The sequence below is a fragment of the Rhinolophus ferrumequinum genome, chromosome 23 (genome assembly GCF_004115265.2).
Source record: "Rhinolophus ferrumequinum isolate MPI-CBG mRhiFer1 chromosome 23, mRhiFer1_v1.p, whole genome shotgun sequence".
Lineage (NCBI taxonomy): Eukaryota > Metazoa > Chordata > Mammalia > Chiroptera > Rhinolophidae > Rhinolophus > Rhinolophus ferrumequinum.
The window spans coordinates 9000197-9017630 of NC_046306.1; the positions used below are offsets into that span (position 1 = coordinate 9000197).

General features: G+C 48.4%; 1 protein-coding gene across 3 annotated transcripts in view; it reads left to right on the top strand.

The window, feature by feature from the left end:
• The first annotated feature begins 14390 nt into the window (after positions 1–14390).
• Positions 14391–17434, top strand: part of RIPOR3 (RIPOR family member 3) — a 65212-nt gene continuing 62168 nt past the window's right edge. The window contains exon 1 of one of the 3 annotated variants that reach the window (XM_033095328.1): positions 14391–14943. In XM_033095328.1, coding sequence (XP_032951219.1) covers positions 14941–14943 — 3 coding nt within the window. In that variant the 5' untranslated portion in view covers positions 14391–14940. Of the gene's footprint in view, positions 14944–14964; positions 15090–17434 lie in introns of those variants that run through there. The other 2 variants (XM_033095330.1, XM_033095329.1) reach the window with 2 other exon arrangements.

The following is a 17434-nucleotide window of genomic DNA, read 5'->3' on the forward strand; positions in this document are numbered from 1 at the left end:
CTTGTCACGTTCAAGGACAGCTGAGAATAGTGAGGGAAGCATGGAACGTGGCCTCCAAGCTCAGCTCTGCTTCTACCTTGTGGTTTGGGGCATGGTGGCTAGCCTCTGGGTGCCTCAGTTGCCCCATCTTAGAAATAGTAACCTCACAGAGAGATCGTGAAAATACAAGAACTGTATGGCAAAGGTTTGGGAGGCTCTCGGGAAATACCGTTTCCTTCTCTTATCCTTCTCCTGAGGAGCTGAAAAGGATGAGGATTTGCAGGAGAGGAGTCCAACAGAGGGCAGTCTGAGCTGGACGTGGGATTCTCCGACACACAGAGAGGAGCGTTAGTAAGAAACTCCTGTGATGCTAATTTAGTCCCAGAGTTTAGATCTAATTGAGGTCAGAGTCCTTTTTACTTATTACTGGTGAGTTGCTTGGAAGAAGTTATTTAAGGACAAGAAGTGGCCACATCCCAGAATTCCACGGACACTCGCTTCCCTCTAATCCCTCTGTGAACTCTTGTCTCCTGAATATCGTCATCTGTCCTCACTTCTCTATCTTCAACATAATCCATCTCTGTGAATGGCCTCACTCTCTCTCCGGCCATCCAGGACCCTAAGTTTGTTTTGGATCATCTCTCTCCCTTCTTCCCTATGTCCATGTAGCTACCTGATTCAAAACGTCTGACGCACGGGTTTTGCCGGTGGCCATGCAGCAGCACCCCCGGGGAGGATTTCCATGACCTCCTGTCAAAACTACACACCCAGGCAGACCGGTCTGGGAAGCCCCCCTGTAAGGGCTGCAGCCACAGCAATCCCAGCCGAGCCGCCTCTCTGGAGCCCTGCTGGCAGTGACCACCCCTCCCCACCTTCACCTCTCACTCCGCCCTCTCCAGGGCCTGGCCCCAACCCTCTGCCTTCACTTCCCATAATAATGGCTGCCAGGTATGAAGAGTTGCCTGTGTAAGGAGAAGGACTTCACAGACATGATGTCATTTAATTCTCAGGAGATCGGAAATATTATGATCCCCTCTTTATGGACGAGGAAACCGAGAGCCAGCAGAGTGTAGTGACTTGATTAAAGTCACGCAGCCAGGAAGCAGTGATGCTGGAATTTTAAACCCCATGAGTTTTAACTGTGTTTCCCAACAGTGGGGCCTAATGTCCCCTAGGGGTGTGTTAAGAGAGTCCCTTGAAATGTCAAAAATGGCAACCGCTTCTGTTTCCATTTCTCCTTTAAAAAGATGAATACAGTGATTATTTTAAAATTTCTCTTAAAACACCTGGCAGTGTAGGAGCTTCCACTTGCCCAGTGAGTGCAGACAAATGAGCACGGCTCATTTGTGCATGGCTCAGCCACTTGCTTGGTTCCAGTGACACTTCCCCAGCACCGTGCAGCCATAGCATATTAAATTGCTTTCATTCTTAGACCTATATTACTTCATTTCTACCATAGCAGAGCAATGCCGTTGTAATCTAATTCAGGAGTGTTACTGAAAAAAATCAACATTAAAAAGAAAAATACAGCAAAGCTTCTACATATTTTTGTACTCATTTTAGTAGAGCAGTGTTTACAAATAAAAATCTGAAATGATCTCTTCTCACCTCTTAGAAACAAACGCAAAAATTGAAAAAACTAAAACAAAAAACCTTTTAAAAACACAAAATGCACGGATTCCAAGAGAAGCAGGTGTCCATAAAAGGTGGCTGTTAGGGCAATGGTCCTTTCCCTAGAAAATAAGCTCTATGAAGGCAGGGATTGTGTCTACTTTTACTGCTGGGGAACCAGTTCCTGGTCCACTACCGACTCTCAGGAAATGTTTGTTGAATGAATGAACATCCATGATATGGTTGGACCTGAGATAAAGTGTGGATTTCTGGACTGTGTCCCTCTAGGAAGAGCTAAGTGATGACCAAGATTTTCTGCTCTTTAGAGTCTGTGGCTCTCTCGCTTATCACCATCTCATTTGATCCTTACAGTCACCTGGTGCTATGGTTGGGGAAGTAGCATTCCCACTTTTCAGAGGAGGTTGGGAGAGGTGAAATGCTGTGATCGAGATCCCATAGCAAGTGACAGGGACTAGGTCTTTCAAACCTAAATCCAGTTCTCTTTCCGGTATCCTCCACCCTCAGCAGGTCAAAGGAGGTCCAGAGGTAAGCTCAGATTCTGCACCTGTAGTGTGGAAGTTTTGATTGGCCCCCATTTGTATATCTTGAGCACAACAGAGCTCAGTGCTTGGACCTCTTCTCTTCTATGACTCCTCCCCGCAGGTGATCTCATCCAGTAGCATGGCTTTAAATACCACCAATGTGCTGACGGCCTTTGCATAGGTATCTCCTGCCCCAATCTCTCCCCTGAACTCCATAGCTGGATATTTATTTTGCCTTGGCCCTTCCATTATTTATATCTGTGAGGCATCTCAAACGTAACACGGTCCAAACTGAACTCTCGATCTCTCTACCCCCTGCTCATCAAGAAACTGTTTCCATCTCAGTGGATGGCAACTCCACCACTGGAATTATCCATGGCTCCTCTGCTTTGCTCTCACCCCACATCCAATCCTACTGGCTGGACCTTCAAAATATATCCAGAACCTAACTGCTTCTCACCACGTCCATATCTTCTACCCTGGACCAAGTCACCACATCTCTCGCTGGGACTATTGCAGTAGCCTCCTGTCTGGTTTCTCTGCTTCTACCCCTGACCCTCTACAGCTGGTCTCCCCACCAAGCCAGAAGGTAAAACCTGCCAAAACCCAGGTGACATCATGTCCCTCCTCTGGTTGAAGCCCTCTGAAGGCTTCTTACCTCACAGAGTCAGTGCAAACTCCTTACAACAGCCTCTATCTTTCCCCCAACCTTATCTCCCACCAGCCTCCCCTCATTCAGGCCTGTGCGGTTCCCTCTGCCACTGCCTCACTGCTCCCAGCTCTCTGCTTCCAGCGAGAAAGGGTCGGATTCTGGACACAACTACTTGCTTTTTTGTGTTTATGATTTGCCTCCCTCACGAGAACGTGAGCTCCACGAAGGCACTAACTTTGTTTTTCCTACTTTGTTTCCAGGACCTAGAAGAGTTCTGTCGCAGGGTCCGTGCTCATGAGTGAACGAGGGCAGTCAATCAAAATCCGTGTAATTCTAAGAGGCAGAGACCACCTTAGACCAAAACCGAGGCAGCAGCGCTCTGCTTGACCTGCCCAAGGGTGAACTGTGGCACAGGTGACATCACCAAAACACCAACTGGTGAAATATATTCTTTCAGGTTTGATCACTGTGCAGACTGACTCTGCTGAGACTCTACCAGTAGCCACCTCTTGACAGTGAGGTTGGAGAGGCTGATTTTGTAGATTTGTGCCTTACCTGAACAGAACATAGGAGGTAAACAGGTAACAGTTACCGAGGAGTCACCAGGTGCCCCACCTGCTCAGCTAGCTCCTCGCCTGAATTCCCTGGTTCAAGCCTCACACAACCCCGTGGCTCGGTGCTGCCCCTATCACTATTTTAAGACGAAGATACAGAAGCCTCTATGAGCTAAGTAACTTGCTCATAATCGCTCAGTTAACGATTTCTCCTGGACATTCTGTTTCCCTGGATTTTGGGGTAAGGCCCTTACACCTGCCTTTTCAAAGAGCACCTGCGGCTATTTTTCTCCCGACGCAAGTTGGGCAATACTGCACTTTCTGGAAAGGGCTGGATAAACACCGAGATTCACTTTGGAAGGCAATTCTGCCGTTCTTAGGGCTGTCGCCCCCATGTCCACTATAGCTGTCCAGAAATCCTAGGGTCGCTCTGCCCCTCACACAGGCCCCCTTTGAGTGTCCCACATTGCATAAACACTCAGGTGGAAAGCAAGCAGGTGGCATGTGCTGGTGGCGTGTGTCCCTGTTCATTTTCCTCCCTTGCGGATGTCCCAATTGTCTCCAACTCGGTTCGTTACACTGGTTCTTAAGTTCTGATAATTCTATTTTTCATCCCTGTCACCTCCCCGCATTCCCCGCCTCACCCCTTTCCCTTTTCAAATATTCTAAGACATTTTCCACAGCTGTTAAAACCATAAGGTAAAGGTTCAAGCACATTTTTTTAAAAATGCATTACCTAAAAGAAACAATACTAGCTCGACAAATGGAATCCAAACAGAATTAAACACAAATTCAACAAATACGTATTTGTTGTTGGTGCTTATTGCTCAGAGCCAAGCCAGGGAGTTGAAATGGCAGCAAGAACCACCGGCTGCTATTTAGCAGTAGGCCGCTGTCATCACCCCATTGATACAGAGTTCACAGGTTATGGTCTCTCTGGCACTTAAACGACACCCACCCTACATAGAGGCGTCAGGAGTCCTCAACCATCTCCTGTGCTTTGGTGAATTACCTTCTCCAAACAATGAGCACAAATTCTCCCCTAAGGAACTTGCCATCGAAAGATTCGTGGGATTGGAATGTGTAATACAAAACAGACATGCAGAGAAGACTGACTTTTCTAACTCAAAAAGAAAAAGAATGAGTTCATTGACTATAAAACAAAGTCCCCATGCTACAAGTTAGCTTGACCCCACCTGGTGCATCTTTTTTGTGTTTTTTTTTTCCCCAAATAGACCTGAGATTAAAAACCAGCCAGCGCCTTCGTAGCTGCGGGACTTCAGGTATAAATCACTTAGACCTCTTTGAACCTGTCTCCTGAGAAACAGGGTGCATGCCTCCCAGGGAAGTTGTGAGAAATGGGAGGACACTCTGCTGACCAGTATTAGTGGGTTTCCAGCTGTTCACAGGATACTTCGGTCACATTGGGCAGAAATTACGGCCTGGTATTGTCTCTATGAGACATTAAGTATGGTTTAAGGAGATGCGTATGGGAGTTGACAAGGGGTAGCCCTGTGATAACAAGCTTTGTGTGTCAATATCATGGCCTAAGGGATGCCCAGATCGCTGGTAAAACATTGTTTCTAGAAGTGACTCTGAGGGTGTCTCTAGAAGAGATTAGCATTTGAATCCATAGTCTGAGTAAAGATGATCACACTCATGAGTGCTACCTTGTTTCCCCGAAAATAAGACCTGGCCGGACCATCAGCTCTAATGCGTCTTCTGGAGCAAAAATTAATATAAGACCCGGTCTTATTTTACTATAATATAAGACCGAGTCTTCTACAATATAATATAATACCGGGTCTTGTATTAACGTTTGCTCCAAAAGACACATTAGAGCTGATGGTCCGGCTGGGTCTTATTTTCAGGGAAACACGGTAGTGGTCATCATGTCATCTGCTGAGGGCCTGGCTAGAACCATAAGGCAAAGGAAGAGCAGATCTGCCCTCTTTGTTTGAGCTGGGACATCCATCTTCTGTCCTCGGACATTGGCTCCCCTGGTTCTTGGGCCTTCAGATTTGGACCAAATCACACCACTGGCTTTCCTGGTTCTCCAGCTTGCAGAGTACAGGTTACAGGACTCCTAGGTCTCCATAAGGGCATGAACCGATTCCTCTAATAAGATATATATATATATCCCCTACTGGTTCCGTTTCTCTTGAGAACCCTGACTGACGCATCTCCATCATTTTTGTTTCCCTTCTGACCGGGCTAAACAGAACCCCATTAACCCTGGGCACCCCTACCCTCCTTCATGCTTTTGCTTGTGCGATTCCTTCTTCCCAGCACACCCCTTAAGTCTTTGTAGGCTCTAAGCCAACCCTGCAAAACTCTACACAAATGCTGCCTCTTCCAAAACATCTTCCCAGATGCCACCAATCAGAAGTCATTTCTCCCAGCTCTGGTCTCATCAAGCACGACTGCGCCTCTGTGACAGCTGTCCTCACAAACGGCTCTCGACACTGCTGCCTTCCGGCCTGCCCGCGGACGGCACCACCTCCATCAACTTGCTCAAAGCCGCAAGCCAGGACTTATTCCAGACACCTCGCTCTTCATCACCCTTCAAAACCACCCATTTTTGTCCCTCTCCCGTCCACTCGTCACAGAGATCTTTCTAAAATGCAAACCTTTATTGCCACTGTGATGCCTCAAACCTCCCACGGCTCCCATGCGTCTGAGATTGAAGGTGAAAACTTGGTATGGACCACAATGCCTTGTGAGGCTGCCTATCTCTTCAGCTTCAGCTTCCTGTTGTGTCTTAAATAGAACTCAAAATGCCATAAAATCCGCCCTTTACAGTATACAGTGCAGTGGTTTTTAAATATATTAACACAGTTGTACAATTGTCAGCACTATTTCTTTCCAGAATATTTTCATCACCCTGAGAAGAAACCTCATAGCCATTGGCAGTTACTCTCCATTTACCCCTCGCCGCCACCCCCTCACCCACCCCTGCCGCTGTTGTCCCAGCTGCAGCCCCTGGCCCAGCCCCAGCCCCACCCCCCCAATCTCCCTGCCCCCCGCAATCACAAATCTACTTTCTGTCTCTATGGATTTGCCTCTTCTGGACACTTCATATAAATGGAATCCTACAGTAGGCCTTTTGTATCTGGTTTCTTTCACTTAGCATAAAAATTTCAAGATTCATCCACATTGTAGCCTGTGTTAAAAATAAAGAAAACCTCATTTAAAACGGAGTCGGGAAGCCCTGAAGGGGGAGCACTCATGTACTGCCACCCAGACCCCAAACAGGAGGACATACCACAGCTCGTCCAGCAAACTGCCTCAATGGCCACCTGAAGCTCTTCAGCTGGTTGCCCTCAGCCTTGTTATAGCCCAGCCAATGAGAAACGGACACACTCAGCTAATGAGAAGCCGTTACCACCTGAACTCTCTGGAAACAGCCCCTCCCAGTTTCCTCTTCTTTTCCCTGCAAAAGCCAGCCCCTCTCCTCTGGTCTCTGTAGTTTGCTTGTCCCCAACAGCAATTCCTCTGCTATTCCCAAATAAACACATTTTACTGGTAAGATAACTCTTCTTTTTAAAGGTCAACACATGTATTGGTGTTTCATTCCTTTGTATGGCTGACTAGTATTCCATTGTATGGATAGACCACACTTTGTTTATGCATTTACCAGTAGACGAACATTTTGGTTGTTTCTCCTTTTCTGCTATTATGAATGCTGCTGCTGTGAACATTTGGGTTCAAGTTCTTCTGTGAATATGTATTTTCATTTCCCTTGGGTATATTCCTAGGAGTGGAATTGCTGGATCAGATGACACTCTATGTTTAACCTTTGAGGAACTGCCAGACTGTTTTCTATGCAACTGTACCATTTCACATCCCCTCCTGCAGGGTCTGAGGGTTCTGATTTCAGCATGTCTTCCTCCAGCCTGCTTCTGCATATCTGGGCTCCAACCCCACACTCTGTTAGTTCTCCCATCAGTCTGATTCCCTGTCCCACAGCAAAAGAAGGGTCTTGAAGATGCCTGAGGTTCTAACCCTATCAGATCCCACGCCTCTGTCTACCCTGACATGAATTGATAAACAACATAACCTACCTACTCATGTAACGAAAACCTGTATATGCAATTCTCAAACTATAAAATAAAGGAGAATAAGTGGAAAGTAATTTATAATAAAAGCATATGCCTTATAATGCTGGAAGTCCTAATGAAATAGCGAGGTGCTTGAAGTTAGCAGGTAGGAGCTGTGAAGGTGACAGCGACAAATGCAGGTAGATCTAGGTATGTCGGGTGCTGGCCACTCGTGCCCTGCCAGCACGCTGAGTGGAACTGCTGCCAGGGCTGTCTGTCACTCCAGAATGATGACCAATGGAACTTCCTCTGCAACTAAGGTTCAGTGTTCTCTCAATTGACACGGTCATTGCATTCCCGGAACAATCAGTATATATTAAAACCATGCAAAAAAAACCACTCTGTGTTTACATGTAAAATGGAGTTGGGTTCTAGATGACCCTAACTGTTCCTGGTGAGAACCACTGCCATCTGCTCTTTCCTGGGCCTGGAAAATTCAGCACCACCTCTTGCACCTGCTCTTTCAATTCTTAACTTGAAGGCCGCTTCCTGCAGTAAGGCTTCCTGGCCTCCTCTCACCAGACTACTTTTCTTTCAGAGCACCCGGTGCTGCTTCTTCACAGCACTTAACACCATTTGCAATCGTACATTCTATGTGTTTTCTTTTAATCAATGTCCAGGTCCCCCACTAGGTCTAGGTTTGGGACTTCCCTCTGATGATAGTCCCAGCCCTTCACGAAGGGCCTGGGACTCAAATACTTGCTGAACGAATTCTCGTATAATAGTGTTCTCGTCCACCTCCTCTGTTGTCCTGAGAGTTCTTAAGGGACGGTTCTGTGCCAAATTTATTTGGGACACTGGTGCTAAAGATAGCTCTTTTATGTAGAAAACAGTGGTCAAATGTTTTATGAGCAAATAGAAGCAAAATCATTATTGGGCTACCAGTGTCCTCATAAATGAGCTGAGGACACATTAAGAGGTACGTTTCAATAAATTCTCCAGAAACTGCTGTGTTAGAGTAAAGGGTTGTAGTGGAATTCCCTGTAGAGCTGTGGTTGCAGCAGAGGACCTTCGTGGTAACCGTGTTAGTAGTGACGACATGTATGACAGCCATGAAATCAGCCACTCTAGCTGCTGTGCACAGTGATGAGTTGGTTGTGCCTCACGATTCTGTGGGTTGGTAAATCTGCTGGCCTCGCTTGGAGTCACTCATGTGACTACAGGCATCTGACAACTTGACCCGGGCTGAAGGACCCAGGTGGCTGCGCTCACATGCACGGCAGTGGCCTGACTGTCAGCTGAGGTGCCGTGGTTCCCTTCCACCTGGGTTTCCATTTTCCAGGGGACTAGCCCAGGCCTCTCGGCGGCCTTGACATGCCAAGAAAACGAAAGCAAAGACAGAAGACCTGGTTCCAAAGCTGGTAGACCATCACTTTCGCCTCATTCTGCAGGTCTAAGTAAGTCACAGATCCAAGTGGGTGGAGATACAGGCTCCACCTGTCAAGGTAGGAGTGGCATCAACATACTTATAGGACAGTGGCGTCCAGGGAGGCACATTCACCGGGACCCTTATTTTAATGAGCCGCCACAGCAATCTCTCTAGGGTACACGCTTCTAGTTCCTTGTTCTGGAACCCAAAGGGCAGCTCTGGGTCCTTTGGGACCCCGAGTGTCCCCTCTGAAACTGGCATCTCCCATCTGGGCCTGGAGATGGATGTGGAACAGGTTAATGGGAAAAGATTAAATATGTTCTTTTCCAGTTTTTGTTTGGTTTAATTTGGGGAGGAGCATCTCATTTGTGCTTTGGCTAAGTCATGACTTCATTTTCTTGCCATTTACCCTGTTTCTCTTCCAACGCAGCTGCAATAAAACATCCAGTTAATAAACCATTCCGGCGAGTTGTTCTGTAGATTTTACTAGAAAAGTACCTAAGGATTGAGAGCATTGATTCCAGAGCAAGACTCCTTAAGTTAGAATCCTGGCTCTGTCAGTTGCTTGCTGTGACCTTGGGAAAGTGACTTCACCTTCCTGTGCCTCAGTTTCCTCCTCTGTAGCATAGGGACTGTGATGCTTAGGATGGTTGTTGAGGAGGGAGGGAGGTGGGCAGTGGGAACCCCTCAGAGTGGTGCACAGGACAGTCACCTCCCCAAGGCGTCTGGGAAAGAGCCAGATCAGGGCATTTGCACAAGGGTCAGGCTTGCAGGCTGCAGCTTCTGCCCTAGATGCTTCTGGGGATGGGGGTGGGGAAAAGAAGGTGGCACAACTAAAAAGCCATTCGTAATCTCTCTTAGTGCACCCAGGAAAGAGTCTGCCTGCGTGTGCAGTGCTTCCTAACTGTGTCTCATGCTAGCCCTGTTATGAGATTTTTGCGCTTTCCGTATAATTTATAAATCTAAACATACACTGGGTTTGTTTTCCGCCCCAAGCAGATTCCAACCAACATGCGTCCAGCCAACCCAAATAAACTGTGCGCTTAAGTCCATCGTTTGCAGCACCCTCTACGCTGCCGGGTTGTAGAGAGTTGCTTTGAAGAGGAAGCCCCATTAGTGCTCCTAGCATCAGGGTTCAATTTAGGCAGAGCATTTTTGAAGACTTTCCTAGAAATTTGTGGCAAAAAAAGCATGCACGGGGTGGGAGTGGGGGGGGGAGGGTGTAAAGGGCTCTTATCAAATTGTACAGGATGTGTTTAGGGGGTGCTGTCATATAAGACCAAAATAAAGCCACGGCCCTGAACTCAAGGAGGGTCGCGGAATTCCTCAGCTGGGGAAGTAATCCTGGGAATGCAAAGATCGCTTTCAATGTTATGTTTGTAAGGGCACGACAGTCACCAAGTGGAGAATGTCAGGTCCTCTGAGAAACCCTGTGCACACTCACGTGTGGAAAATTATTTACTTAACTGGAGTTGGTTTTGAAAATATTTGACTCTGGAGGGTCCCTAAGGGAGTGTGGAGGGTGTCTGGGATTTTCTTTCAGGTCAGGACTCTGCCTTTGCTAATCCCCACAGCTGATAGGCTCCCAGGTTTCAAGGCAGATTCATTCCCCGGCTGCACCAAAGTTTATGGCGCCGGCTGAGGCCCGAGGGTGAGCCTGTCATTCCAAACGCTGCCCCAGCTTGGCAGAGCCCACGTCTATCTGATGAAATGGCAGTTTGTCACTGTGGAGCAGAGGTGCCAGCAGTGAGGCTGTGGGTGGAAATGAGAGCGGAGGAGAAGCCTGGAAATAATGATGGATCGCAATGTTTATCTCCAGGAAGAACCGAGCTTTCTCACGTTCTTGTCAGCACTGAAGGTTGACAGGGTGGGTAAAAGAGGAGACTTCTGATGCCACCATCGGCAGGAGGATGATGGATTGTAACAAGTGGGATGAGTTTTGGAGATCGTCTCTCCTTCCTGCTAATCTCACCCAACCACCCCCTTCCCGAGCAGGAGGCATGAGGAGGACTAACATGCACCCCAAAGGGGACAGACAGGCTCCACAGGCCCCCGGAGACTGCCAGCTTGGCCTTGCCCTGAGGGCCCGAGAACAGAGGTATTTTAGAAAGATCACGTACCCTTTCTGCTTACTCATTCTTCCCTGGGGCATCCCCTTCATTCTCAAAGGAAGGGGCGTCTCCCTCATCCGGGCACTCACTACCTGGGCTAAAGTTAGCACGTGGCATTGCAGGTCTCTATGTACATGTCAGTCTCCCACTAGGACATTTCCTCCTTCTTCGTCTCTGTCCCTGAAATGCCCAGCCTGGCATGCAGGGTGATGACACCTGCCCTGCTTATGTCATGAGGCTGCTATGAGGGGAACACGGAGGCAGATGGGAAACAGTTTGAAAGTGTTAGAAACACTCTGCTGTTTGGAGGTGTGTCCCTGTGGGGGCTGCAGAGAGGATTCTGGGGCCACAGGTAGTGGGAGTGTGGCCACTCAGGGACTTGAGAGGTCTTTTGAAGTCGTCACAGATTATCTCCCTGCCAGACCACCCCTTAGCCTAGTGTCCCCCAAATGCTTGCCACTCAGGCGCCACCTTGACAACTTTGGCCAAATTCATTTGCCACCTGGGCTCTTAGATACTTAATATTTTTCTTTAAATCGATTTACTTTCTCTCCTAACTTTTTGTCTTGACAAATTTCAAACCTGCAGGAGAGAATAGCTCCAAGAACACCGGTGTACCTCTCACCTAGATTCCCCACCTGTTCATGGTTCTGCCACATTTTTTTTTTCCTATTTCTCTCCATCTATACATTAAAAAAAAAAAAAAGAGCATGGAATTATTTATGTTCCATGCTATTAAATATTTCCATGCTACTACATATTTAAAGAAATTTTCCATTTTAGAATAGTTTTAGATTTAAAGAAAAGTTACCGAGAGAGTACAGGGAATTCTTATATACCCTATACCTAATTTCTCACTCTGTCCCTTACTGTTGACATCTTACATTGTGATGGTACATTTGTCACAACTAATGCACCAATAGTGATACATTATTACTAACCAGACTCCGTGTTTTATTAGGGTTTATTCGTTTTTCTCTTACCTACTAGAATCACTTAAACTTTAAAAAAGTGTCAATGGGAAAGCATGATCACTTGCCAGACACAGTTCTAGCTGTTGGCTGCTGAAAGACACAAGCCCGAGGCTTGCTTTCTCTTTGTCAAAAAAGGAGATTAGTAAACGTTAGAGAAGTGTGAAAGACAGATTAGCACAAAGCTGAGCCTTTCTCCCAGGCCAAAGGGGATTGGAAGAAAATTGCTACAGGAGTAAAATGACTTTCCCACTATGTGAGTCAGCGTTATTTAGTGACCAGTCTGTGTGTCATCTAAAGTTCTGTTGGGTGCCCCCTGTGTGAGCCCCAATTTGGGAAACCGCATGGTCTAACTATACCACACTCCCTCCGACGGCTGGAAACCCCAAGTTCGAGGCTACCAGGCTCCAAACCTGGAGCTTCCTTCTGCCCTGGGGGATGAGGGTGGGGTCTGGGTGCCCCCCTGGCTCAGGGCTGTGGAGAATGTCATTTGCCTTCTCTATGTAACTCCCTTCCCCCCCACCCCCAGCTGAATTCCTAAAGCCTACGTTTGACAAGTGAGGAATAGAAGACAGCATGCTGGAGAATTCCATCCATAGCATGTGAAAAAGCACCCTGCATCGGACGCAAGGTCTGCTTGCACGTTGTGTCCGTGACACGTGGTCCTCTGTGTAGCCAGCGAGCAGGAGGGAAATGGCTAAACTGAAGCTGTGCTTTCTCGGCCGTCCTTCACATAATGTCTGAACTTGTTCACATTCATTCCTTTAAAATGCTTCAAAATGGTTTTCATGTTTTATAAGTAAGAGTAAGGGACATGGTTTCCTGAAACCAAGTCATCACTTTCCAATGCTTTCCTTTCAAGTATGTATCTGCTGTCCTCATTGCCAGGAGGCCTAATCCCTCTCCAGAATAACTGGACAGCTCCCATGCTCTTAAGGAATTTCACTCTGTGATAAGTCACTGTTGGCTCAAGGGGTCCAAACAGCCAACCGGAGGTGATCCAACTGGAGTGTTTGCAGAATTTGGGGGTTCTTTCCTCAGGAATGCTGTTTATTTGTCTGCTGACTTACTGTAGAATTCTTTGAGTTAGTCTAAGGAGGCAAAAATGGGTGGATGAAATTTTCTCCACGTGTCGGGTTCAGTGTCCCCAGAGAAGGGAACTGGGACACGTGTAATAGACAAATCCATTGTCCTTTTTTGAAATGAAACTATTGCAGGTCAGAGCACCACCCTTAAACATTTTGCCTCCCTCTTTCCCAGAAGTAATGACTCAGTTTGCTTTATATCCTTCCAGGCTATTTTCCTGGCTTTATATGTGTTTCCATAGTATTTTGTTTTATGTATGTGTAAGGGGGAGGGTTACACAATCAGGATTGTACCGAATTACCACTATGGCCCCTTTTTCACTCAATAATAGGTCTTGGAGATCCATCTCTGTTGTTACATACAGACACAGTTCACTCTTTTTAAACCACTGCCTGGTAAGGCATACTACAACTCTGCTGCATTCTGTTCGACCACTCATTATTTGGTGGATATCTATTTCCAGTTGTTTCCTATGATAAACAATTTATCGTAGCAAACCTCTGTGTATGGCTCTGCACACATATGTGTGATGCTTAGAGTGACAGCTGAGTTCCGGTTTTCAAAGCTCTTGCCAACTTACCCTTCAGAGTATGTGTGTGTGTGTGTGTGTGTGTGTGTGTGTGTGTGTATGTGTTGGTCGGTAGGGGTGTCAGTTTCTGTTCTTTGGGGCTGTTTAGTTTTGGTTTCTTGTTTGCCGTGGCTGTAGGATGGAAAGGAGCCAAGGAGAGGCAGAGAGAAATTCATCTCTAGGTGTTACAGGCTGGGAGGCACCACAGGACTGGCCTCTCCCTGGCGGCCTCAATGGGGACTTTGTTCCTGGGTGCATCCCTGAGCAGAATCCAAAAGCGAGCCGTGTTGAGGTGACAAAATGAGTCACGGGTCCTACAGGGACCCACTCCTTGACTCAGAGACACCAAGTTTGTAGGAGTCTTACACACACAAATGTAACAGGAATGTGTGTGTGTGTGTGTGTGTGTGTGTGTGTGTGTGTGTGTTGGGGGCAAACCCTGAAATAATTAGGTTATAAAAAAAAAAACGGAGGGGAAAGCAGTAAAAGAGGCTGATCACTAACTATAAAGATGTAAAGGAAAAAGGCCAAGCCAATTCTCATCCAGGAGAAGTGGGAGGTGCAGAGGGGATGATGGGCTTTGGGGGGACCCAGGACCAGAGGAAGGGGCTTCGTGGAGGGTCAGATCTGGTCAGAGGAGGGGCACAGATGAGAAAGAGGGAAGAAAGGAGGGCAAGGAGAGAGTGTGAGGAGGGCGACGCTAAAGCGGCAAGGTAAGAGGAGGAAGAGGGGGCGGGGGCCGGGGGGAGGCGGCGCCCCTGTCTGTTTGTGATTAGCACTCAGCCCGGTGCAGAATGGAGTAAACAGAAACTTCCAGGCGTCCCCACACCCCCCTCTGAGGCAAAGCAGAAATCAGATGCTCCATGATTAATCGCGGAGAGTTCGGGACATCACCACAAACGCTGTGCGGACTTGAAACTAGCTGCCTTTCCCAGTCCCCTTGCCAAGATGGGAGTGGGGGGTGGGACGTGAAGGGGTGGGGGCCCCGACTGCTGGGGGCCAGCATGGAATTCTCCCTGGCAGAGCTCAGAGTGACACTGACGGGCAATCGGCCGCGGCCAGAGCAGCAGGCAGCATCCGGGGGAGCAGGGCCTGCAGGGGGGCCCCCAGCCGGGCTTCCTGGAACCCGGGCTCCACGACCGGCTGCACCCTGACACAGGCCAGATAAGAATCCAGCTGCGCTATCAGAGCCGGCACCGCAAGGAAGACGGGGGACAGTGGGCTCTTCGGATGCGAACACCAGAGTGGCCAGACTGGACCGGCTTTCTCGAGTCCTGGCTCATCGCCTCGAGCCCTGCAGCGGATGAGAGCCGAGCGATGCGTGCTTCCGCGATGGAGAACGCCTGACTGCTTTGAGTAGGATGGTGTGACACGGCCCCGAAAGTCCAGGTCTGCTGATGGTGAGTGCCCAGTGTCGCGTGTGCGCTGGCGTGCGGACCAGACTCCAGAGGGAGGCGAGGTGTGAGGAGGGCAGCGGTTCCTCACTTCCCGGCCTGAAGCTCCCAAAGCCTGAGAAGGGAGCCTGCGTGGAGGCCAAGATGACCAGGTAGTGATCTTGCTATGTGGCCTTGGGCTGCTTGTTTCCCCTCTCTGGGCCTCCCTTTGTCCATCTCTAAAATGGAGTGGTTGAACGAGGCAATCTTTAAGGGGCTCTTACTATGACTGCTATTCCTTGTGTGTCTGCTGCGTGCCAGGCACTCTGCTGGGTATTATGAAGCTTTAGCTCTGGGAGTCCTCACAAGCCTCCGGTGGGGTAGGTTTTCTTCTTCTTCTCATCGTACATGGAGCAAACAGGCTCAGAGAAGTGAAGCAACTTGCCCAAGATCACACAGCTGGTCAGTGGCAGAGATGAAAATCAGACGTCAGTCTTTCTGACTTCCGCTAAACTCTCCACACCCAGTAGTCTGTATTCTGTGTTCTGTGATTCGCAATTACCCCAGGAAGCAGGGGTGAAGGAGGAGGGAGCATTATCTGTAGGAGGGAGGCAGAGAGGTGGGACAGAGGAAGAAGCAGCAGGTGGCACAGCCTTCAGCTATTTGGATAGAATGTCAGCCCCGGGAGGGGGCACGCTGTCCTGGGATGGGCTGGGACTGCGGGCTTGAATGAAGAGTGCCTAATGTCATTTGCTGTGTTTGCTGCCCTGTCCTAGGAGGCTCCTGGGTGTGAGAGAAGACGGTCAATATTGGGCAGGCGTGGAGAGAGCTGGGGGTGGAGAGTGTGGCACATGCTTCTACTAGCGTTTGTTCCAATTTTATTTTGCCTTTTCCAAAATCTGTTTCAAATCATTCTGGGCCCCCACTGCTCCTCTGGACGAAATAGAATTGTGAAATACATACAGTGCTTTCCACATGCCTCCCCGGGGGAATCACACGTTAATATTATCGCAGGCTATTTGCATATACATCCCTGCAGCTGTGGCTGGCAGCAGCCAAGAGATAAGAAATGCACAGCAGGGCCGCGGCAGGTGGGAAATCCCTCTGGTGCCAGGCATCTGGCCAGAGGTGGAGTCCCAGCACCCAGATGTGGCCTCCTCTTTTCTCTTCCCTGGAAAATTCCATTCTTCGGTGTACTGACTGAGGCCTCCTGTCCTTCCAGGGACTGGCTCAGGCCCTCTGCCTGGGGCTCGAGCCAAGACCTGAGTGGTCCCAGGTCTAGGGTGACCAACTTGTCCCAGAAACCCCCCTCAGTCCTGGGCAAACGGGGACAGTTGGTCACCCTACCCGGTTCTACCCTTGATTTTTCTTTTTAACTTTGAGCTAATCGCTTCCCTCTCCTGGCCTCCATTTCCCCATCTGTAAAATGAAGGGCTTATTTTAAGAAATCTCTAAGATCCCTTTTCAGCTCTAAAATCCCATGACTCTGGTTGGAGAGCACTTAAGTTCTAAACTTGGGTGAGGGTGTCTGAGGGTCAGATACAGCTTAGGGAAGTGGAAAATTGCTCTGTGATCCCCATGAATCTGGCATCAGAGAAGGTGCCAGAGGAGGATGGAATTATGGTGGCTTGAAGATGTAAGTGCCACATCACTGATGCCGTGATAACAGTCCACGGTTCCGCACGCGCCTGCAGAGCCTCATGAGTTGCTGAAAGCCCAATTCCGTCTCGCAGCTTCGTTTTTGTGCAGAGTGATGTAACCCAGATGTCTGTTGGTTACAGAGCCCTGACCTACTCGTCATCAGAAGCTCAGCACCCCCCCATGTCCTCCAGTTTTTGTTCCAAAGGGGCGTCTCCCATGGGCTCACAAACTGATCTCTTATCCTATTTGTGCCCTCCTGCATCTGTCCCCAAGGCCACTTAGGCTTCGCTGTCGCCATTGCTCATTCTGAGCATGGCCAAGCTGCTCCGGGTTCTGGGCGGAGGTGGAAGGCATGGCTCCCTCCCCAGCCTCTGACACTCTTGCCATGTGGTCCCTACACAGTCGAGTGTGGCAGCCAGCTGGAACTGGCTTGCGAAAGCCGGTTGTCAGATTTTCAGGAATTTGGTGAACTGGTTGCTAAACAGAGCCATTAGTGAAAATTAAACTTCAGAAACTTATAGTTAAGTTACATTAAAAACAAAGATGATATGCTTTCAAAACCCTCACTTTTCATGTTTTAAACTACATTTTCCCGTTATCTGTGCTCCTGTAATCCTGGGGCTCTGTCTGTCAATGGTAGCTGTCTGGCAGAGATTCTGTACAATGGTGTGCTAGTACTACCTCTCCCCACTTTCTTTCTTTTTTTCTTTTGTTTTATTTTTTTTAAAGCAACATCAAGTTGGTAGCCTGATGTCGACCACCTTGGGAGTCAGCAAACAGTACAACTCAGGGCTTGACTTACTGTTTAGCTCATTGTCTAGATGTGAGGAACTGAGGGAAAACGTTAACGCTGCAGATTAAACATCAAAGCGTGTTC